This window comes from Salvelinus fontinalis, chromosome 7 (assembly GCF_029448725.1).
Source record: "Salvelinus fontinalis isolate EN_2023a chromosome 7, ASM2944872v1, whole genome shotgun sequence".
NCBI lineage: Eukaryota > Metazoa > Chordata > Actinopteri > Salmoniformes > Salmonidae > Salvelinus > Salvelinus fontinalis.
In genome coordinates, this window is record NC_074671.1 from 33468616 (window position 1) to 33494002 (window position 25387).

The 25387-nt window shown below is 42.1% G+C and overlaps 1 protein-coding gene across 3 annotated transcripts in view; it reads right to left on the reverse strand.

The window, feature by feature from the left end:
• The window catches only part of ptprn2 (protein tyrosine phosphatase receptor type N2), a 290147-nt gene that overhangs the window by 89853 nt on the left and 174907 nt on the right, over positions 1–25387 (reverse strand). For all 3 annotated transcript variants that reach the window (XR_008760159.1, XM_055929231.1, XM_055929230.1), the window contains exon 11: positions 9040–9104. Coding sequence is in view for 2 of the 3 variants with exons in the window: in XM_055929231.1 (XP_055785206.1) it covers positions 9040–9104 (65 nt within the window). In the remaining variant the exon portion in view is untranslated. The remainder of the gene's footprint in view (positions 1–9039; positions 9105–25387) is intronic.

Genomic DNA, 25387 nt, shown 5'->3' on the forward strand with positions numbered 1-25387 from the left:
GCACACATGCACGCATGCACACACACACACATACACACACACAACCCTGTGCGGAGATCACTGCCTGCCATATATAATTTACAATTGGTGGTTGATTAATCAGTTGACGTGCAGCTCAGGGAGTTCTGTGGTTAATGAGTGCCTCTCCACATAAGCAGTTTACAGGAGTTATCGAAAACATGAGGCTTCTGTCAAAATGTCAATGAATCTCAATTTACCCACAAACTTAATCACATGGGGAAGGTTTAATGCGGGCAGGCAACTATAAACGCCCAGCTTCCTGTTCCTAAAGCCTGTCGTATGCTTCCCAGTCTAAACAGTTTGTGCACATATTATGACGCCATTTTGTGACGTTTTTGTTCGTTTTGGTATTTGGTTTATTTTCCGGCTGTTCAACGAACACATTTTTTCATGAGGCAAGTCCAAGTTTGGTAGCCGAATTTTACGCCCCTTCATCAGTGATTGATCAACATTAGGGACGGGAACTATGGATGTGATTCTTCAATGAAGTGTTTGCTGTCATTCAACGAGAGAGAGGAGAGAGTGCAGCAGCCAGGCCCTAATATCTGCAGTACGCTACTAGTTTTGATGCACATATTTTCACTTGACAAGTACTGCAGCAAACATCTTAGCTAGATGTAAAAATGCGCAACTAAGAACTCCTGGGCAAATAAATCCAAATTAATTACAGATTATTTTGAGGAAGTGTTATGGCTATGCTGTTGCTACGGTGGCTCAAGAGGGCCAAACGAGTAATATTGCCGTTTTTTTCTCGTTTTTCAAGCGAAGGTCTTTAGGGAGTATGCGAGCACAGATGTTCGCTTTACCATAGCTGAGTTCTGCTAGGAGCAAACCGAACCTATGAATGCGGATGCCTTTACACTGTATTCAGAAGTACTGATAAAAAAGACAACTGGTATGCTGATTAACATATTCTAACGGCTTTCTTCTTCCTCCTCTGATGAGGAGTAGTAGGAAGGATCGGAAGACCAAAACGCAGTGTCGTACGTATCCATAATGATTTTTAATGAGAAATGAATATGACAAAATACAAACTAACAAAGTGAAACAAAATGAAAACCGAAACAGTCCCGTAACGTGAAACACACAAACACTAAACAGGAAATAACCACCCACGAAACCCAGGTGGGAAAAGGCTACCTAAGTATGTAGGCTACCGTCCGTCTGTCCAGCGCCGCCTGAGCCGTCCGTCTGTCCAGCGCCGCATGAGCCGTCCGTCTGTCCAGCGCCGCATGAGCCGTCCGTCTGTCCAGCGCCGTCTGAGCCGCCCGTCTGTCCAGCGCCGTCTGAGCCGCCAGTCTGTCCAGCGCCGTCTGAGCCGCCCGTCTGTCCAGCGCCGTCTGAGCCGCCCGTCTGTCCAGCGCCGTCTGAGCCGCCCGTCTGTCCTGAGCCGTCAGAGCCGTCCGTCAGTCAGGAGCCGCCAGAGCCGTCCGTCAGTCAGGAGCCACCAGAGCCGCCCGCCAGTCAGGAGCCGCCAGAGCCGCCCGCCAGTCAGGAGCCGCCAGAGCTGCAAGCCCGACGTCGGTAAACTTATGACAACAGCCAGCTCAAGTGCAGGGCGCGAAATTCAAAATATATATTTTTTAAATATTTAACTTTCACACATTAACAAGTCCAATACAACAAATGAAAGGTACACATCTTGTGAATCCAGCCAACATGTCCGATTTTTAAAATGTTTTACAGCGAAAACAGCACGTATATTTATGTTAGCTCACCACCAAATACAAAAAAAGGACAGACATTTTTCACAGCACAGGTAGCATGCACAAAGCCAACCTAACTAACCAAGAACCAACCAAACTAACCAACAAACAACTTCATCAGATGACAGTCTTATAACATGTTATACAATAAATCTATGTTTTGTTCGAAAAATGTGCATATTTCAGGTATATATCATAGTTTACATTGCAGCTACAATCAGAAATTGCACCGAAAGCAGACAGAATAATTACAGACACCAACGTCAAATACCTAATTACTCATCATAAAACATTTCTGAAAAATACATAGTGTACAGCAAATGAAAGACAGGCATCTTGTGATTCCAGACAATATTTCCGATTTATTAAGTGTTTTACAGCGAAAACACAATATAGCGTTATATTAGCTTACCACAATAGCCAGAAAGACAAGCCATTTCCCAGCAGTAAAAGTTAGCGATCGTAACAAACCAGGAAAAGATATATAATTTTTGACTAACCTTGATATTCTTTATCAGATGACAGTCCTATAACATCAGTTTATACATACACTTATGTTTTGTTCGAAAATGTGCATATTTAGAGCTGAAATCAGTGGTTATACATGTTGCTATCTTAGCTACTTTTTCCACAACGTCTAAACAGCAACGATATTTTTCTGACACTTTTTCTGACACACATATTCTGACCAAATAGCTATTCATAAACATAACTAAAAAATACATGTTGTATAGGAAATGATAGATCCATTAGTTCTTAATGAAATCGCAGTGTTAGAATTCTAAAAAATAACTTCATTACGACATCCAGCTTCGGTATATCTAGAGTACCCCAAAGTTGGGTGCCGGCGACTAGTTCACATGCACGACAGATATATGAAATAGCATCATAAAATGTTTTTTACTTTTGGTGATCTTCCATCAGAATGTTGGACAAGGTGTCCTTTGTCAAGAACAATCGTTGTTTGGATTTAGAACGTCCATTTTCCCTCTCGATTTTGCAAGCGCACTAGCCAAGTGGCTCGAAGCTCTCCATGTCAACAAACGGAAGAGAACGGAACACGGCAAAACTCCCGAAAAATTTTCAATAATCTGATGAAACTATATTGAAAAAACATACTTTACGATGATATGGTCACATGTATCAAATAAAATCAAAGCAGGAGATATTAGTTGCCTATAACGGCAGCTAAACAGAAGGCAAATCCAAGTACCCCTTCGCGCTCTCCAGAAAACAGGAAATGGGCAGACACGTCATACAAAGAGCTTGTATTCCACTTCAGACCAAGATAAACACTAAATTTCTTCTCTCACCGCCTCTTGACATCCAGGGGAAGGTGTATGAAGTGCACGTATACTAATACGTATCATGCCCATGTATTGGCAGGAAGTAGAACAGAGTCTCGATTTCAGACTTTCCACTTCCTAGTCAGGAAGTTTGTGCCAAATGAGTTCTGTTTGACTCACAGATATAATTCAAACGGTTTTAGAAACTAGAGAATGTTTTCTATCCAATAGTAATAATAATATGCATATTGTACGAGCAAGAATTGAGTACGAGGCCATTTGAAATGGGCACCTTTTATCAGAGCTACTCAATACTGCCCCTGCAGCCATAAAAAGTTAATGTGTGAAAGTAAATATTTCAAAAAAATATTTTTGAATTTCGCACGCTGCCTTTTCAGATGGAATGTGGGGGGGTTCCGCTAGCGGGGCTAGACAGGTTAACATCCATTTTGTGATTCATTATTTATCTTTTTTATTTTTTTTTCGGGAGGAGATAATGACAGCATCATCCGCTCACCTGGGGATAGGCCGAGGGGTGTGAGCAGGGGTGTATGTGCATTGGGGAGGGGTGTGGGTGGTGACACCAGAGGCAGCGGCTGTCTGTCAGAACTCCCTAGGCAACCCAGCGAGGACGTCTGACCGAGACACCCCCCCACCCAACCCCGCCCTGTCCCCCAGCCACTTACCCACCCGTCCCCCTCCTCAGAACCCCCACTGGTACCAGCCACACTGTGTCTATGTCTGCATACTGCTGGCTAACGCAAACCATTGCAGCAGGAGTCTGCAACCCTCGGGTCCTGCACCATCTCTCGCTCGCTCACGCTCTCTCTCTCACACTCACACTCCAGATGCGCAGTGACTCGTTGATCCCTCCTAAACACGAACAGGATGGGAGGATGAAAAGTGGAGAGGATGCACAGTCACGGAGCTCTGTGTGCCTTTTAGGAACATCTCTCCCGAAACGGAAGACTGCTGAAACTGTATGGTATGATCTGTACTAGAGGCTGATTCTCCAACCGGCTGTCTGGTGGTGCTGTGAGGTGTATGCACATTTATATTCTCTGTAGGATTTTCATTTACTGTCAATGTCGACATTTCACATCCCTAGTGAAAAACACTGATGATAGAGTGCTGGAATTGAGATAAACAAAAACATTGTATATATTAGGCTTTCTACCGCCCCTCTCCTATTACCCCTCTTGCCCCTCTCGCTTTTCCCTAAGATAGTTTTTCACACATTCGTAGGAGGGCTGTTATGGAGACACTAACGTGATCTGGACAGCAATCAATCTCCTTGATAAAACGTAACGGCAACTTAAATTACTTACAAAATGTCATGCTTATTAAAGTGTAATTACTTAAAGAGTGCGGCAAATTTAGGTAATGAGTTGCAAAACAGGGATATTTTTAAGAAAACGGGTTCTGGAAAATCTATAGGGGGACCAGATATTGTGAAGTCTACCGATTAGCGTCCCATCTCCTCACTTTGACATGAGCTTATCTTCGTCGACATCTTCTGCTATCGACGTCCGTGGTATCAGGACATCTTCCTAAGCTGTTTTGTCATTTGTCCCCTTTTTAACAAAGACAGACAGGGCGAGGACAGGACGGAGAGGCTCTGGCTGTATGCCAAATTGCACCATATTCCCTATGTAGTGCACTACTTTAGACCGGAGCCCAATGAGGAAGCACCCTGTGTCAGCTCCACTCTCAATACTCTGAAGGATACCAGGTTGGTTGGTTCCATGCAAGAGCAGGCACTCTCCAATGTAAGCCTGTGCTATAGTGGAGGACTCCTCCAATTTGATTGGATCTCTTATGACATGATATAAACCCCATAACATCTAACTGGTTGTGCCTTTATTAACTTATTCTCATTTACTTTCATTTACTCATTTACTTTTGCTGCAGTAGTGTATGTGTCGGGAGGCTAGGGTCAGTCTGTTATATCTGGAGTACTTCTCCTGTCTTATCCGGTGTCCTGTGTGAATTTAAGTATGCTCTCTCTAATTATCTCTTTCTCTCTTTCTTTCTTTCTCTCTCTCGGAGGACCTGAGCCCTAGGATCATGCCTCAGGACTACCCGGCATGATGACTCCTTGCTGTCCCCAGTCCACCTGGCCGTGCTGCTGCTCCAGTTTCAACTGTTCTTCCTGCGGCTATGGAACCCTGACCTGTTCACCGGACGTGCTACCTGTCCCAGACCTGCTGTTTTCAACTCTCAAGAGACAGTAGGAGCGGTAGAGATACTCTCAATGACATTTACTCCTGAGGTGCTGACTTGTTGCACCCTCGACAACTCCTGTGATTATTATTATTTGACCCTGCTGGTCATTTATGAACATTTGAGCATCTTGGCCATGTTATAATCTCCACCCGGCACAGCCAGAAGAGGACTGGACACCCCTCATAGCCTGGTTCCTCTCTAGGTTTCTTCCTAGGTTTTGGCCTTTCTAGGGAGTTTTTCCTAGCCATCGTGCTTCTACACCTGCATTGCTTGATGTTTGGGGTTTTAGGCTGGGTTTCTGTACAGCACTTTGATATATCAGCTGATGTAAGAAGGGCTATATAAATAAATTAGAATTTGAAATAAATTTGATTTGACTTTCTTTGTCAATTTATGCACACATTTCTCTTGTGTTTTGAAGGCTAATGCATAGTTACTGACACATACTGTACACAGGAACGCACATACACCCATGAGCTCGCGCGCACACACACACACACACACACACACACACACACACACACACACACACACACACACACACACACACACACACACACACACACACACACACACACACACACACACACACACACACACACACACACACACACACACACACACACACACACACACAAAACGTCTGTCTCCAATTTCCCACTCCTGAGGTAAAAGATAGATCCCGCCCTCACTCTGGTTTCCGCAGAGAACTTGTAATTTTTTCAATTATTTAACTAGGCAAGTCAGTTAAGAACAAATTCTTATTTTCAATGACGGCCTAGGAATAGTGGGTTAACTGCCTTGTTAAGGGGCAGACCGACAGATTTTTACCTTGTCAGCTCGGGGATTCAATCTTGCAACCTTTCGGTTACTAGTCCAACACTCTAACCACTAGGCTACCTGCAGCTAATTATCTACAAATAGGTCCAATATGACAAACCACAGCCTTCCATCAATGTTTGCCTTGTGCTCTCTGTGTGTTGAACAAGAATGAAGATGGAGTAAGAGGAGAAAAAGAGAGTCAGACAGTTAGAGGACGAGTGAAAGGTAGATGAGGTAAAGGAAAGGAAAGAGGGCGGGTAAAAAAGAGGGAGGTAAATGCATAAACATAAGAAATAGAGATAAAATAAAACAACAAGAGAATGTAGAGAACGTGTGACAGAGATGGCCATAGGAGGACAGTGAGTGAAGGATTGACCAAGGAAAACGGTCCCGACTATGTTATGCCTGTTGCCATTGACGACGGCAGCAGCACACACACAGGCCACATCCATTTAGTTCCCAGCATGCCTCGTGATAATCTTCATGGCTCACAGTGCCATCGCTGTCTGTCTCATTTCCATAGAAAAACTCATTTAGACGCAGGTCTGCTAGGAGGACTCCAGCGCATCAATGGCTGCTTGATTAAATCCTCACCTCCAATTTGCACATTGCTAGCAACATTTGAATATTTATTAGCAGCGTCACCAATGAATGAATGCTCATCCCCCCTGCTCTCATGCCCACGCTCATCTTAAGTGTACTTCTGCACTGCTCTTAATTTTGGGTAGCCACAAAGTGACAGCTCTCCCGATAATCTGCTTATCGTTCCTTCCCTGAGCCACTATCATCCGCTATTTAAAGTGTCAAAACCGCACTGCGCTTTGTCTTGTTGTTCTTTATTCTCCATGGGAACCAACGATCCTAAGGAGTACAGGAAATGAATACAGAGGATGTGTATCAAAGCGACACGTTTAACAGGAAATACATTTGGCATTCATTTCGGCTCAAGATCAATGTCTGGTCGCATAATGGCAGCCTCATAAAGGATGCAGGCGGTATGGATGGTAGCAGAAGGTAGCGTGGTGATTAAATGCCAAGTTGCCACATCTGGATCCATATCCCCGGAGAACACCCCAGTCAAATCAAATCAGAGCACAGTTTACAGAGATCTGGAACATTCCAGGTTTGGTTAAGCTCCTTTACAATGATGTTGCATGTTGGGGTGTTGGGAGGACAAGCTCAGTATTCTCTTTAGGGATTTTACTTGGTACGATTTAACGATACAATCTCACAAAAATTGTATTCAATATACAGTTGAAGTCGGAAGTTTACATACACCTTTGCCAAATACATTTAAACTCAGTTTTTCACACTTCCTGACATTTAATCCTAGTAAAAATTCCCTGTTGTATGTCTGTTAGGATCACCACTTTATTGTAAGAATGTGAAATGTCAGAATAATTGTAGAGAGAATGATTTATTTCAGTTTTCATCACATTCCTAGTGGGTCAGAAGTTTAAATACACTCAATTAGTATTTGGTAGCATTGAGTTTAAATTGTTTAACTTGGGTCAAACGTTTCGGGTAGCCTTCCACAAGCGTCCCACAATACGTTGGGTGAATTTTGGCCCATTCCTCCTGACAGAGCTGGTGTAACTGAGTCAGGTTTGTAGGCCTTCTTGCTCGCACACGCTTTGTCAGTTCTTGCCCCAAATGTTCTATAAGTGTGAAGTCAGGGCTTAGTGATGTCCACCTCAATACCTTGACTTTGTTGTCCTTACGCCATTTTGCCTCCACTTCGGAAGTATGCTTGGGGTCATTGTCCATTTGGAAGACCCATTTGCGACCAAGCTTTAACTTCCTGACTGATGTCTTAAAATGTTGCTTCATGATGCCATCTATTTTGTGAAGTGCACCAGTCCCTCCTGCAGCAAAGCACCCCCACAACATGATGCTGCCACCCCCGTGCTTCACGTTGGGATGGTGTTGTTCGGCTTGCAAGCCTCACCCTTTTTCCTCAAAAAATAACGATGGTCATTATGGCCCAACAGTTATATTTTTGTTTCATCAGACCAGAGGACATATCTCCAAAAAGTACGATCTTTGTCCCCATGTGCAGTTGCAAACCGTAGTCTGTTTTTTTTATGGCAGCTTTGGAGTTCTTCCTTGCTGAGCGGCCTTTCAGGTTATGTCAATATAGGACTTGTTTTACTGTGGATATAGATACTTTTGTACCTGTTTCCTCCAGCATCTTCACAAGGTTCTTAGCTGTTGTTCTGGGATTGATTTGCACTTTTTGCACCAAAGTACGTTCATCTCTAGGAGACAGAATGCATCTCCTTCCTGAGCGGTATGATGGCTGTGTGGTCTGATGGTGTTTATACTTGCGTACTGTTGTTTGTACAGATGAACGTGGTACATTCAGGCGTTTGGAAATTGCTCCCAAGGATGAACCAGACTTGTGGAGGTCTACATTTTTTTTTCTGAGGTCTTGGCTAATTTCTTTTGATTTTCCCATGATGTCAAGCAAAGAGGCACTGAGTTTGAAGGTTGGCCTTGAAATACATTCACAGGTACACCTCCAATTGACTCAAATTATGTAAATTAGCCTAACATGACATAATTTTCTGGAATTTTCCAAGCTGTTTAAAGGCAGAGTCAACTTAGTGTATGGAAACTTCTTACCCACTGGAATTGTGATACAGTGAATTATAAGTGAAATAATCTGTCTGTAAACAATTGTTGTAAAAATGACTTGTGTCATGCACAAAGTAGATGTCCTAACTGACTTGCCAAAACTATAGTTTGTTAACAAGACATTTGTGGAGTGGTTGAAAAACGAGTTTTAATGACTCCAACCTAAGTGTATGTAAACTTCCGACATAAAAATAATCTATAATCTGTTCCACATGGATGTAGTCAGTGCTAGATGTTCCCAGCACAGAAATCAAATGATTAGAAAGGGCATCCCCATTTAAGTCAAGGATTATAGTTCTGTGGTTCCCAGCTTACTAGAGAGATGATGAAACAGGACTTACATCGCTGACTCCAGCCTCCAGGATCTTCACACCTGTCTCCTTCTCCAGCTGCTTCTTCTGCTGAACTACATGAGGAGAAACATAAAAAAGGCAAGAGTTGTGTGTGAGTGTAATTGTTATATACAGTACCAGTCAAAGGTTTGGACACACCTACTCATTCAAGGGTTTTTCTTTATTTTTACTTTATTCTACATTGTATAATAATAGTGAAGACATCAAAACTATGAAATAACACTTATGGAATCATGTCGTAACCAAAAAAGTGTAAAACAAATCTAAATATATTAGATTCTTCAAAGTAGCCACCCTTTGCCTTGATGATAGCTTTGCACGCATTTGGCATTCTTTCAACCAGCTTCACCTGGAATGCTTTTCCAACAGTCTTGAAGGAGTTCCCACATATGCTGAGCACTTGTTGGCTGCTTTTCCTTCACTCTGCGGTCCAACTCATCCCAAACCATCGCAATTGGGTTGAGGTCGGCTGATTGCGGAGGCAGTACTCCATCACTCTTCTTTTTGGTGAAATAGCCCTTACACAGCCTTGAGGTGTTTTGGATCATTGTCAGAATGCTGTGGTAGCCATGCTGGTTAAGTGTGCCTTGAATTGTAAATAAATCACCAAAAGTGTCACCAGCAAAGCACTCCCACACCATCACACCTCCTGCTCCATGCTTCACGGTGGGAACCACACATGCGGAGATAATCTGTTCACCTACTCTGTGTCTCACAAAGACACAGCGGTTGGAACCAAAAATCTCAAATTTGAACACATCAGACCAAAGGACAGACTTCCACCGGTCTAATGTCCATTGCTCGTGTTTCTTGGCCCAAGCAAGTCGCTTATTATTGGTGTCCTTTAGTAGTGGTTTCTTTGTAGCAATTGACCACAAAGGTCTGATTCACGCAGCATTTATCTGGGCTGCAATCTGAGGCTGGTAACTCTAATTAACTTATCCTCTGCAGCAGAGGCAACTCTGGGTCTTCCTTTCCTGTGGCGGTCCTCATGAGAGCCAGTTTCATCATAGCACTTGATGTTTTTTGCGACTGCACTTGAACATTTTCTGGATTGACTGACCTTCATGTCTTAAAGTAATAATGGAATGTCATTTCTCTTTGCTTATTTGAGCTGTTTTTGCCATAATATGGACTTGGTATTTTACCAAAAAGGACTATCTTCTGTATACCACCCCTACCTTGTCACAACACAACTGATTGGATCAAACGCATTAAGGAAAGAAATTCCACAAATTCACTTTTAACAAGGCACACCTGTTAATTGAAATGAATTCCAGGTTATTACCTCATGAAGCTGGCTGAGAGAATGCCAAGAGTGTGCCAAAGCTGTCATCAAGGCAAAGGGTGACTACTTTGAAGAATCTCAAATATAAAATATATTTTGATTGTTTAACACTTTTTTGGGGGTAACTACATGATTCCATATGTGTTATTTCATAATTTTGATGTCTTCACTATTATTCTACAATGTAGAAAATAGTAAAAATAAAGAAAAACTCAGAAACACAGGAATGAATATGTGTCCAAACGTTTGACTGGTACTGTATATATATATTTTTTTTAGCTGTGTTTTAGTGAGAGGAATGAATGACGCAGAAGAACATGTTTGACCTTCCAGTTCTATAATGGAACAGGAAACTGTGAGAAAGAGTGTGTGACAGTGTAAGTGTGTATTAAAGATAGATGAATTCTCTCACAGTTTATTGTGCAACGTTTCTACCCGAAGCTCTTCGTCAGCCTATAACTCCAACTCAACCTCCAAGCTCATCAGTGACTGTTCAAAGTCACACTTACAGTTGGCTACGGTACACCAGGTGAGATTTTGAAAGAGTTTGCCCAACCACCCTACATGATCACAGAATACCCTACAGTACAGTGTCTGGAGCGCATTTGTGGATTGGAGATTTTCTTGTTGCTTTGCTCTGAGGACTTTTTTTTGTGGGGGGGTAGTTATCCTAGCGGTTAGACTAGTAACCAAGCGTTAGACTAGTAACCAAAAGGTTGCTGGTTCAAATCCTTGAGCTGACTAGGTGAACAATCTGTTGTCGTGTCCTTGAGAAAGGCACGGCAAAGGCAAGTTGCTTTGGATAAGAGTGTCTGCTAAATTACTAAAACTTAAAGTGGTTTAGGGGCCAGACCTTTGCACACAGTCAGCTGCCGAGGCACCAGTGAATGTTTACATTGTTAAATTATTTTAATGTAAAAGTGCTAGTTGATCTACTGCATAACTAATTGTTATTGGTTCTTGCAGTACTTAATAGGATCACACTATGAGTGTGATCCATACATCTATTAATCAATTCAAGTATTCCCACGCTAGTTCTAAATGCAATATTTAACAAAGATATTGTCATGAAAATCAAAGTAAGTGACGCAGCGACTGAACGTCCAACATTTAAGATCTACACTTGGCAGACTTTGTTTTATTCTGGTCATGTCTACCCCTTTGAATCCCTTGCTTTGATGGATACATTTATATTGAATTTACAAAATCAAAGGGGTCTTAATAGATTATGCCAAATAATATGGTGAATAGAGTATAATTTTAATTGAGTTTGTTAGCATGTGAATGTACCAGGAAATAAGGGGAGAAGAGAAAGAGGGAGAGCCATGGAAAGAGAATGAGAATGAGAGAGGGTCCTTTAAATCCCATTTACCCAGATGAAGGGTATGCAAATTACCCTGAAGAGCTGAACCTTACTTCACTCCTCAAATTCTGCAAAGACCTGTTTAATTAGTATTTTAATCAATCCCAATGATTCCACGCACTGCTCAATTTATGCAGCATTCCAAATAATGAAGCATGTTACTTTAGTGCCATCATTAGGGGGGCTACTTACAGCCCTCTCTCTCGCCCTCTCCTTCTCCGACATCCCGCAAGCGCTGATCACCCTATCGTCTCATCAGCGATCACCGTAGCGATGGCGACGTCTAAATGATACTGTCAGGACTTATGGAATTAAGACTGGGGGGAAAGCGAGAGTGAAAGAGTGAAGGAATAGGGGGGATACATCCACAGCACAGAGATCCACTAGGCCAACATACATCACAAAGAGAGTATAGAAAATCAGTTGTGGGGAAAAGCAGCCATCTTGGTTCAACCTGGTGGTGCTGGTGTTATTTAGGAGGGGTAATGAGGCAGCCATCTTGGTTGAACCTGGCGGTGCTGGTGTTATTTAGGAAGGGCTAATGAGGCAGCCATCTTGGTTCAACCTGGTGGTGCTGGTGTTATTTAAGAGGAGGTAATGAGGCAGCCATCTTGGATCTGTGTATTATTTCAGAGGGGGTAATGAGGGAGGTAATTAGGGCCAGCTGGGTGGGGGGAGTTGGGCGACGGAAAGGTCACCCTCAGCGTTTAGTCTTAATGAGGACCCCTCAGGGAGCTGAGGATGAGTATAGAGCCAGTCAAAACACTGCGATGAGCCTTACATCAACACACAGTCTACCTTCTATCTATTGGCTTGGATACCGTTCCGGTTTGACTGACAAGCTGAAAAGATCTAGCGTATGCTAAAAACAAAGAAGCCTGAAGGTCACTATCTTTCTACCTCTAGATTAACTTTCAACTCATCGACCGGCAGCCCACTACTTCTTGCTTTAGGAAATTTAAATGGAAATACATGGGGTTCATCATGTGCAATAATTGGCAATTGTAAAGGTCCACAGGGATTCATGCTTGGCCTGAGCTTTCTGAGATGTTTCACATTCTCTGTTCCTATAGCTGGAGTCATTTACAGAATAAACACAACACCCAGATGAAGTTTACTCCTTGCTGTTATACTGCAACCATTTTATTCATTTTAACGTCCAAAATATTTAAGACAGACTGTGAAAACTCATGTGAAGTCTAATTTTCAAGTTGTTTTCCCACTGATTTTAATTAGCAATTGTCTGTGTCTCCCTCGTTTTATTTCTGATATGCGGATTTCAGCTCCCCAGCTGTTCAGATCATCTTTTTGGTCACGCTGTCTTATTGCCCTGAATCAAATTAAACACAATCTAAAACCAACGGAAAAATCTAACAGCTTCAGCCTCTTAGTTTGTGTATTAACAAAAATGGTAACACTCTACATTAAGGTACCCTTCATGTTATTATCCTAACGTAAAGTGTTACCATAGAAAATAGAAAAGTCACGACAGGAAAACATCTTCTGAACTGCTGACTTGAGTTGGAGGGGGAAGATGGGAATAATTCAAACGCAATACATATCATAAAAGAGTAACAAGTGGCCTCTCCACCCAGCCTCCAGCCCCATCCTGAGAAGTCAAGATGTCTGAAGGAGTTTTGGAAAAGGAGCTCACTTTAATCAGCAATCTGATGCCTCGAATGTCCTTGGCCAAATTGCACACTTACACTAGACTTTGCTCGCGTCCCAAATGCCTTTTGGGAAGCAACCTTACACCTCTGCACAGATCTATCGATTTTGTCTGTGTAAAACAGAGGACAATATTCAGGCATTGCTCATCACCGATTCTGACACAGTGAATATGTTGAAGTTGTCCGTATTATCTAGACAGATGGAATATTACTATGCATTTGATGTAATTTCCCATGAAAATATGACTATGAATATAATACAGATCACAATTTGTCAGGTTCGCATTTGGAGTCGGCACGCTGGCCAGCGCTGTTGTTGCTCCGATGAGACACGAGGCGTAGATGACAAAATGCATATTTCACGACCCTCTGACTGATCTTTTAATACTGAATATGCATCTCCATCCTTCCCATCTATCTCCTCCCGCCCTCCACTGCTCCTCAGGTTGTCTATTCAGCACATCCATCTCTCCGGGCAAACAAAATGAAAGTGTTTATTGCGAAGGAGGGAGGGATGACACTCGCGCCTCCACAGCCGTTACCCTTATCAGTGGCAATCACTCCAATATTAAAGCTGCCATTCTGCCCGTCACTTTCCCCCGCTGCACATATGAAGGCTGTCTGTGCATAGCTACTGTATCTCCGAGAGAGAAGGAGCGAGAGAGGGGGAGGGAGAGGGGGGATAAAAATGGCTGGATAGCCATCTCAGAGAGAGAGAGAGTTAAAGAGAGGGAGATGGGGATCTAGAGAAGGAAGGATGGATGCATCGCCCACCGTTCATTTTTCAGTCATAATCAGGGGGATGGAATGATCTTTTTTTTTTAAATATACCTCGATCTGCCTCTGTAGCACAGAGATGCCATCAAATCAACAACTGTGAAAAAGTACATATTTATTGTATTTTGCACATTTACCAATCTCTTTGACCAGCTTTTGAAATGCAAAATAGTTCACAGATATTGTTCTCTTTACATAGATGACATCATATATTATTTGTATTCTGCACTGAGGTAGATGGCATCCAAGGGTTTAAGAGTAGTAGCAGCTGCACTTTGATAAATAATATCCCCATAATCAAGAACAGATTAAATGTTGACTGAATAATCTGCTTCCTATTGCTTGGAGAAAGACATGATCTGTTTCTGTAGAAAAAGCCCATTTTAAAGCTAAACTACTTAACCAGCTCATCTACGGTATATGTTTTTCAAATGTCAAATCCATATCAATCCAAATGCCTAAATATTTATCTGCGGGAACACGTTCGATTGGAGAACCATCTAATGGGTGAACGTGTATTTCATCTGAAACATCCTTAAAAGAGTTTAAAAACAACATTTATTTTCTTTTACCCATATTAAGCACACGTTTTAAATCAGCAAGTGATTCCTGTATAGCTATAAAATCTGCCTGTAGTTTTGAAATAGCCAGATCAACAGTTGGGGCAATAACATACATACTAGTATCATCTACATACAGATGAAGTTTACACTTTTTAACGGATTGACCAATGGTTTTTATATAAATAGTGAAGAGAACAGGTCCCAAACTCTAAATACATTTCTCGGGTAAAAAAAGAGCAAAGTTGAAGAATCCTAGCTAGACAAGAAAGCCTTGAAATGGGGTGTTTATCCTTAAGATGTCTACTAAGATCTCTACTTTATGGAGTGGCACCACAAGAGCTGATTTCCATACTTTTGGAATATTTCCTGATAACAATGTTGAATTAAAAACGTGGGTTATTGATCCAACAATAATGGGCGCTGCACCCTTATCAGACCAGGATCCAATTGGTCGGCCCCTGTAGATTTATTGTTGTCTATTGCTAGCAAACCAATTTTCTGTAAATAGAATAAAAGAAAAGCTTTGACTATCATTTCTCTATTCATTCAGGAAGTTTCCCCTATCAGCATCCAGCCCAAAATCATTGGGAATAGGCTTAGAAGTCATTTCAAAGAGATAGCCCTCTGAAATAAAATGGTGATTACATGCATCAATGATGGCATTTTTTCCTGTAAACAGGCAAGTGTCTGAATGTATTTGTTTTGGCAGAGAGGAGGAAGTAGAACCCTTCAGGGATTTGACAGTTTTCCAGAATTTAACTGGGTTCCCATGACAATCCAAAAGAGCAGTTACATAAATCAGATTTAGCTTTTCTGATTTGTTTTACACAATGATTCCTCAGTTGCTAAAATCTTGTCATCTTTTATAAATGACTTCTAATAATTCCAGAGTGTACCACGCATTCGATCACCTTTAACCCTTCATTTTTTAAAGGGAGCATAATTACGCACAATAGTATTGAAGACATCTGCAAAAAGGCACAAAGCTAAATCAGGTTCAGGGATAGCTGAAATACAATCAAGGTTGCTAAAATAAAGATTGTGTAAAAAAAAGCCTGTTCACTAAACTTTTCAAAGTTTCCTGTTTGTGATGATACGAGGCTTCGATTTTTGTATTCAAGACTGGTCACAGTCTTGGGCAAAGATTCCAGTAGAAACATACAGCTCTGGAAAAAATTAAGAGATCACTGCAAAATGATCAGTTTCTCTGGTTTTACTATTTATAGGTCTGTGTTTGGGTAAAATTAACATTTTTGTTTTAATCTATAAACTACTGACAACATTTCTCCCAAATTCCAAATAAAAATATTGTCATTTAGAGCATTTATTTGCAGAAAATGACAACTGGACAAAATAATTATAAAAATGCAGTGTTGTCCGACCTCGAATAATACAAAGAAAATAAGTTCATATTCATTTCTAAACAACACAATACTAATGTTTTAACCTAGGAAGAGTTCAGAAATCAATATTTGGTGGAATAACCCTGATTATCAATCAAAGCTTTCATGCGTCTTGGCATGCTCTCCACCAGTCTTTCACATTGATGTTGGGTGACTTTATGCCACTCCTGGCGCAAAAATTCAAGCAGCTCGGCTTTGTTTGATGGCTTGTGAGAAAAATTATTTGCTAAAATATTGATTTAGGCTTTTACTACTAAAGCCCATGGAAACGTATTGGACCCCTATTACTAGCCTGTTCAACCTCTCTTTCGTATCGTCTGAGATTCCCAAAGATTGGAAAGCTACCGCGACGACTCGAGACCCAAACTGCTACAGACCTATATCTATCCTACCCTGCATTTCTAAGGTCTTTGAAAGCCAAGTTAACAAACAGATTACCGACCATTTCGAATCCCACCGTACCTTCTCCGCTATGCAATCTGGTTTCAGAGCTGATCATGGGTGCACCTCAGCCACGCTCAAGGTCCTAAACGATATCATAACCGCCATCAATAAGAGACAGTACTGTGCAGCCGTCTTCATCAACCTGGCCAAGGCTTTCGACTCTGTCAATCACCACATTCTTATCGGCAGACTCAACAGCCTTGGTTTCTCAAATGACTGCCTCGCCTGGTTCACCAACTACTTCTCTGATAGAGTTCAGTGTGTCAAATCGGAGGGCCTGTTGTCCGGACCTCTGGCAGTCTCTATGTGGGTGCCACAGGGTTCAATTCTCGGGCCGACTCTTTTCTCTGTATACATCAATGATGTCGCTCTTACTGCTGGTGATTCTCTGATCCACCTCTATGCAGACTACACGGTTCTGTATACTTTTTGGCCCTTCTTTGGACACTGTGTTAACTAACCTCCAGACGCGCTTCAATGCCATACAACTCTCCTTCCGTGGCCTCCAACTGCTCTTAAATGTAAGTAAAACTAAATGCATGCTCTTCAACCGATCGCTGTCCGCACCTGCCCGCCCGTCCAGCATCACTACACTGGACGGTTCTGACTTAGAATATGTGGACAACTACAAATACCCAGGTGTCTGGCTAGACAGTAAAATCTCCTTCCAGACTCACATTAAGCATCTCAAATTCAAAATTAAATCTAGAATTGGCTTCCTATTTCGCAACAAAGCATCCTTCACTCATGCTGCCAAACATACCCTCGTAAAACTGACCATCCTACCGATCCTCGACTTCGGCGATGTCATTTACAAAATAGCCTCCAACACTCTACTCAACAAATTGGATGCTGTCTATCACAGTGCCATCCATTTTGTCACCAAAGCCCCATATACTACCCACCACTGCAACCTGTATGCTCTCGTTGGCTGGCCCTTGCTTGATACTCGTCGCCAAACCCACTGTCTCCAGGTCATCTACAAGTCTTTGTTAGGTAAAGCTCCGCCGTATCTCAGCTCACTGGTCACCATAGCAGCACCCACCCGTAGCACGGGCTCCAGCAGGTATATCTCATTGGTCACCCCCAAAGCCAATTCCTCCTTTGGCCGCCTTTCCTTCCAGTTCTCTGCTGCCAATGACTGTAACGAACTGCAAAAATCACTGAAGCTGGAGTGTTACGGCAGATTTCCTCCTCTTTATTAAGAAATAAACTGAACACTAAACGAAACAAAATAACAAAGAGAATCTACCCGAACAACAGTCCCGTGTGGCACAAACACTGACACGAAATACAAACACCCACAAAACACACGTGAAACCCCGGCTGCCTAAGTATGATTCTCAATCAGGGACAACGATTGACAGCTGCCTCTGATTGAGAATCATACCAGGCCGAACACACAAAAACCCCAACAAAATATCACACATCGACAACCCACCCAACTCACGCCCTGACCATACTAAATCAATACAAAAACAAGGGAAAAACAGGTCAGGAACGTGACATGAAGACTCATATCTCCCTCACTAGCTTTTAGCACCATCTGTCAGAACAGCTCACAGATCACTGCACCTGTACATAGCCCAACTGTAAATAGCCCATCCAACTACCTCATCCCCATACTGTATTTATGTATTTATCTTGCTCCTTTGCACCCCAGCATCTCTACATGCACATTCATCTTCTGCACATCTATCACTCCAGTGTTTAATTGGTATAATGTAGTTACATCGCCACCATGGCCTATTTATTGCCTTACCTTACCTCATTTGCACACACTGTATATAGATTTTATCTACTGTATTATTGACTGTATGTTTGTTTATTCCATGTGTAACTCTGTGTTGTTGTATGTGTCGAACTGCTTTGTTTTATCTTGGCCAGGTCACAGTTGTAAACGAGAACTTGTTCTCAACTAGCCTACCTGGTTAAATAAAGGTGAAAAAAATAAATAATAATAAATAAACTAACACATTCATAAATGGCAAAAAGGACAGAAAGAAGTTTTGAAATGTATGTCCTAAATCTATGAGATATAAAAAAATTCAGGAAATATACAGTACCAGTCAAAAGTTTGGACACACCTACTCATTCAAGGTTTTTCTTTATTTTTTACTATTTTCTACATTGTATAACAATAGTGAAGACATCAAAATGATGAAATAACAGCTATGGGATCATTTAGTAACCAAAAAAGTGTTAAACAAATCAAAATATATCTTATATTTGAGATTCTTCAAAGTAGCCACCCTTTGCATTGATGACAGCTTTGCACACTCTTGTAACGGGTGTCGTAATCCTCCTCCTCAAACGAGGAGAGGAGAGAAGGATCGAAAGACCAAAATGCAGCGGGTTGTGAATACATAATGAATTTTAATAAACAAGACGAAACTAAACACACGAAGAACACTTGATACTTTACAAAACAACAAAACGAAGTAAACAGACCTGGACACGAACTTACATACAACGTGAAGAACGCACGAACAGGAACAGACTACAAATACCTAACGACAATGAAACAGTCCCGTATGGTGCGCACATACACTGACACAGAGGACAATCACCCACAAACAAACAGTGAGAACACCCTACCTTAATATGACTCTCAATTAGAGGAAAACGCAAAACACCTGCCTCTAATTAAGAGCCATACCAGGCAACCCAAAACCAACATAGAAACAGAAAACATAGACTGCCCACCCAAAACTCACGCCCTGACCATCACACACATACAAAACAACAGAAAACAGGTCAGGAACGTGACAACTCTTGGCATTGTCTCAACCAGCTTCACCTGGAATGCTTTTTCAACAGTATGGAACGAGTTCCCAGATATGCTGAGCACTTGTTGGCTAATTTCTCTTCACTCTGCGGTCTAACTCATCCCAAACCATCTCAATTGGGTTGAGGTCGTGTAACGGTTTTCCTCCTCCTCTTCGGACGAAGAGGAGGAGTAGGGATTTGACCAAAACGCAGCGTTATGATACGACATGACTTTTATTTAAACAAGACAAAAACTAAACAAATTTGAGAATTTACAAAATAACAAAACGACGTAGACAGACCTGAACATGGAACTTACATAACTACACGAAGAACTCACGAACAGGAACAGACTACATCAAAACGAACGAACAAACGAAACAGTCCCGTGTGGTGCGCAGACACAGACATGGAAGACAATCACCCACAAACAAACAGTGTGAACAGCCAACCTATATATGGTTCTCAATCAGAGGAAAACGTCAAACACCTGTCCCTGATTGAGAACCATATAAGGCTAATTACAAGTGACCTAAACATAGAAACACAAAACATAGAATGCCCACCCCAACTCACGCTCTGACCAACTAAACACATACAAAAATAACATAAAACAGGTCAGGAACGTGACAGGTCGGCTGATTGTGGAGGCCAGGTCATCTGATGCAGCACTCCATCACTCTCCTTCTTTGTCAAATAGCCCTTACACAGCCTGGAGGTGTGTTGGGTCATTGTCCTGTTGAAAAACAAATGATAGTCCCACTAAGCACAAACCAGACGGGATGGCATATCGCTGCAGAATGCTGTGGTAGCCATGCTGGTTAAGTGTGGCTTGAATTACAAATAAATCACAGACAGTGTCACCAGCAAAGTACCCCCCACACCATCACACCTCCTCCTCCATGCTTCATGGTGGGAACCACACATGCTGAGATCATCTGTTCACCTACTCCGCGTCTCACAAAGACACGGCGGTTGGAACCAAAAACCTCACATTTGGACTCATCAGACCAAAGGACAGATTCTCACCAGTCTAATGTTCATTGATCGTGTTTCTTGGCCCAAGCAAGTCTCTTTCTTCTTATTGGTTTCCTTTAGTAGTGGTTTCTTTGCAGCAATTCGACCATGAAGGCCTGATTCACGTAGTCTCCTCTGAACAGTTGATGTTGAGGTGTGTCTGTTACTTGAACTCTGTGAAGCATTTATTTGGGCTGCAATTTCTGAGGCTGGTAACTCTAATGAACTTATCCTCTGCAGCTGAGGTAACTGAGTTTTCCTTTCCTGTGGCGGTCCTCATGAGAACCAGTGTCATCATAGCGCTTGATGGTTTTTGCAACTGCACTTGAAGAAACTTTCAAAGTTCTTGAAATGTTCTGTTTTGACTGACCTTCATGTCTTAAAGTAATGATGGACTGTCGTTTGTCTTTGCTTATTTGAGCTGTTCTTGCCATAATATGGACTAGGGTCTTTTACCAAACAAGGCTATCTTCTGTATACAACCCCTACATTGTCACAACACAACAGATTGGCTCAAACACATTAAGGAAAGAAATTCCACAAATTCACTTTTTTTAAAGGCACATCTGTTATAATTGAAATGCATTCCAGGTGACTACCTCATGAAGTTTGAGAGAATGCCAAGAATGTGCCAAGCTGTCATTACAGCCACAAAGGGGATGCGGCCGTGAAATTCGAGGCATTATCAAGTGCTTGTTAAATTGTGAATGAGCGACTATTGGAGTGTGTACAGCCTGTGCAAAAACAAAGCAGAGCTCATGGCTTTCAAACAACCTTTTTCAAATCATCATTAGAGTCTCATCATGCAGCCATACTATGTATTAAAAATCAAAACATATTGCCCAATGTTTGTAGAACAACTAAAGTTACATTAATAACTCTAAATTAAGCATATAGGAGTACCTATTTCTTTGATAACCGCTCAACACAGAATAGCCGCATGTGCGCACCCCCGTCAAATCGTTCTGAGAAAATATTTTTATTTGTTCATTTGTATTCTTCATACAATAAAATAATATAAAATAATCCCACAGAATTATAAACAAATCTTCTCTGCTTAATGAACTAGTGTAACCATTATGCTATTATTTTCTTCTGCAATATACTATATAAGTAACTGCTAGTAACCCAGAAGCACCAATGTGTCGGGGGAAACACCGTACAGCTGGCGACCGAAGTCAGCGTGCATGCGCCCAGCCGCCACAAGGAGTCGCTAGAGCGCAATGGAACAAGGACATCCCAGCTAGCCAAACACTCCCTTAACCCGGACAACGCTGGGCTAATTGTGTGCCGCCTCATTGGACTCCCGGTCACGACACAGCCCGGATTCGAACCCAGATCTGTAGTGATGCCTTAGATCGCTGAGCCACTCGGGAGGCCCTACAGAGCAACTATTTGTCCCATAAACTTACTTAGAATTGCAGAACTGACAGTGTCAATATCGATGCTTAACTTTTGACAAAATAACCATCAATCACTTATACTGGTGCAATACTTCCACTGACGGTTGGCACAAATACACATATAGTGCCTTCAGAAAGTATTCATAGCCCTTGACTTTGTGTTACAGCCTAAACTCAAAATGGGTTAAATAGATGTTTTTGTCAATCATCCACACACAATACCACATAATGACAAAGTGAAAACATGTTTTTGTATTTTTTTTTGGGATAATTTATTGAAAATAAAATAAATATCTCATTGACATAAGCATACAAACCTGAGTCCATACATTTTAGAATTACCTTTGGCAGTGATTACAGCTGTGAGTCTTTCTGGGTAAGTCACTAAGAGCTTTGCACACCTGGATTGTACAATATTTTCACATTATTGTTCTTAAAATTCTTCAACTGTCAAGTTGGTTGTTGATCATTGCTAGACATACATTTTCAAGCCAATTTAAGTCAAAAATGAAACTAGGACATTAAGGAACATTCAATGTCGTCTTGGTGTATATCTGGCTTTCTGTTTTAGGTTATTATCCTGCAGAAAGGTGAATTTGTCTCCCAGTATCTGTTGGAAAGCAGACTGATCCAGGTTTTCCTCTAGGATTTTGCCGATGCTTAGCTCTATTCCTTTTTTTATCCTAGAAAACTGCCTAATCCTTGCCGATGACAAGCATACCCATAACATGATGCAGACACTACCATGCTTGAAAATATGAAGAGTGGTACTCAGTGATGTGGTATGTTGGATTTCCCTTTGTATTTAGGACAAAGTTAATTGCTTTGCCACATTTTTTCCAGTTTTACTTTAGTGCCTTATTGCAAACAGGATGCATGTTTTTGAATATTTGTATGATGTACGGGCTTCCTTCTTTTCACTGTCCTTTAGGTTAGTATTGTGGAGTAACTACAATGTTGCTAATCCATTCTCAGTTCACAGCCATTAAACTCTGTAATGTCACCATTGGCCTAATGGTGAAATCCCTGAGCGGTTTCCTTCCTCTCCGGCAGTTAACTCTCCGGAGTTAAGAAGGACGCCTGTATCTTTGTAGTGACTGGGTTTATTGATACACCATCCAAAGTGTAATTAATAGCTTCATTATGCTCAAAAGGATATTCAATGTCTGCTTTTTTAAAATTTGTACCCATCTACCAATGCAAGGCATTGGAAAAGCTTCCTGGTATTTGTGGTTGAATCTGTGTTTGCAATTCACAGCTCAACTGAGGGACCTTACAGGTAATTGTATGTGTGGGGTACAGAGATGAGGTAGTCATTGAAAAATTATGTTAAACACTATTATTGCACACAGAGTGAGTCCATGCAAAGTATTATGTGACTTGTTAAGCAAATTTTAATCCTGAATTTATTTAGGCTTAAAAAATAAAATTGTTACACGTGACTCTTTTAACTTTTACTGCCTCAGAAACCCGGATCCGGGAGCACCCCCCACCACCCCCCCCCACTGACTAGCATAGCTAGCATAGCGTCACAAGTAAATTGTAGCTTCTAAATATCATTAAATCACCATTTCTGATTTTTTAAATGTTTTACAGGGAAGACACAATATGTAAATCTATTAGCTAACCACGTTAGCAAAAGACACCATTTTTCTTTGTCCACCATTTTTTCTCTCCACCAGTAGCTATCACCAATTCAGCCAAATAAAGATATTGATAGCCACTAACCAAGAAAAAACCTCATCAGATGACAGTCTGATAACATATTTATTGTATAGGATAGGTTTTGTTAGAAAAATGTGCATATTTCAGGTATAAATCATAGTTTACAATTGCACCCACCATCACAACTCGACTAGAATAAATACACAGAGCAACGTGTATTACCTAATTACTAATCATAAAACATTTCTTAAAAATACACAGCTCACAGCAATGGCAAGACACAGATCTTGTGAATTCAGACAATATTTCAGATGTTCTAAGTGTTTTACAGCGAAAACACAATAAATTGTTATATTAGCATACCACATGTGCAAACGTTACCAGAGCATTGATTCAAGCCAAAGAGAGCGATAACGAATCATCGCCAAAATATATTAATTTTTTCACTAACCTTCTCAGAATTCTTCCGATGACACTCCTGTAACATCATATTACACAATCCATATAGAGTTTGATCGAAAATGTGCATATTTAGCGGCACAAATCGTGCTTACACAATGGAAATACTGTAACGGTCCTGACCTGTTTTATGTTGCTTTTTATGTGTTTATGGTCAGGGCATGTGTTTTGGGTGGGCAGTCTATGTTATCTGTTTCTATGTTGGTTTTGGGTTGCCTGGTATGGCTCTTGATTAGAGGCAGGTGGTTTGCGTTTTCCTCTAATTAAGAGTCATATTTAGGTAGGGCGTTCTCACTGTTTGTTTGTGGGTGATTGTCTCCTGTGTCGTTGCATGTATTTACCATACAGGACTGTTTGGCTGTTCGTTTTCGTTTCGATGTCGTCTGTTTCCTGTTCGTGAGTTTACGTTTCAGTTATGTAAGTTTATGTTCAGGTTTCGTTCTACGTCGTTTTCTTATTTTGTAAGTTTGTTAAAGTGTTTGTTTTCGTGTTGCCATCATCATCGTTTTTTGAAATAAAAGATGGCTTATTTCCCTCAAGCTGCATTTTGGTCTGAAGATCCTTCTCTCCTCACCTCGTCCGAGGATGAGGAGAGTGACAGCCGTTTCAGAATCACCCACCACGCTAAGACCAAGCGGCAAGGGAAAGCTCGACAGGAAAACAAGGATTTCTGGACTTGGGAGCAGATAACGAATGGAGAAGGTCCCTGGGTTAAGGCAGGAGAGAATCGCCGCTCTCAGGAAGAGAGGGAGGCAGCTAAAGCCCAGGAGCGGTGGTTTGAGGAGGCAGCAAGGAGACGTGGCTGGAAGCCCGAAAAGCCAGGGGAGCAGCTGGAGGCACTGGGGAGAGCAGAGGCTACCGGAGAGAGGAACCGGAGCTATGAGGGAACGCGTCTGGCACGGAAGCCCAAAAAGCCCGTAAGTAATTCCCAAAAATTTCTTGGGGGGGGGGCTAGGAGGTAGTGGGCCTAGGGCAGGTAGGAGACCTGCGCCCACTTCTCAGGCTTACCGTGGAGAGCGGGAGTACGGGCAGGCGCCGTGTTACGCAGTAGAGCGCACGGTGTCTCCTGTACGAGTGCATAGCCCAGTGCGGGTTATTCCACCTCCCCGCACTGGTAGGGCTAGATTGGGTATTGAGCCAGGTGTCATGAGGCCGGCTCAACGCGTCTGGTCTCCAGTGCGTCTCCTCGGGCCGGCATACATGGCACCTGCCTTACGCATGGTTTCCCCGGTTCGCCTACATAGCCCGGTGCGGGTTATTCCACCTCCCCGCACTGGTCGGGCAACCGGGAGTATTCAACCAGGTAAGGTTGGGCAGGCTCAATGCTCAAGAGTGCCAGTACGTTTCCACGGTCCGGTATTTCCGGCGCCACCTCCCCGCCCCAGCCTAGTACCTACAGTGTCTACACTACGCACTAGGCTACCAGTGCGTATCCTGAGCCCTGTTCCTCCTCCACGCACTCTCCCTGTAGTGCGTGTATCTAGCCCGGTGCCTCCAGTTCCGGCCCCACGCACT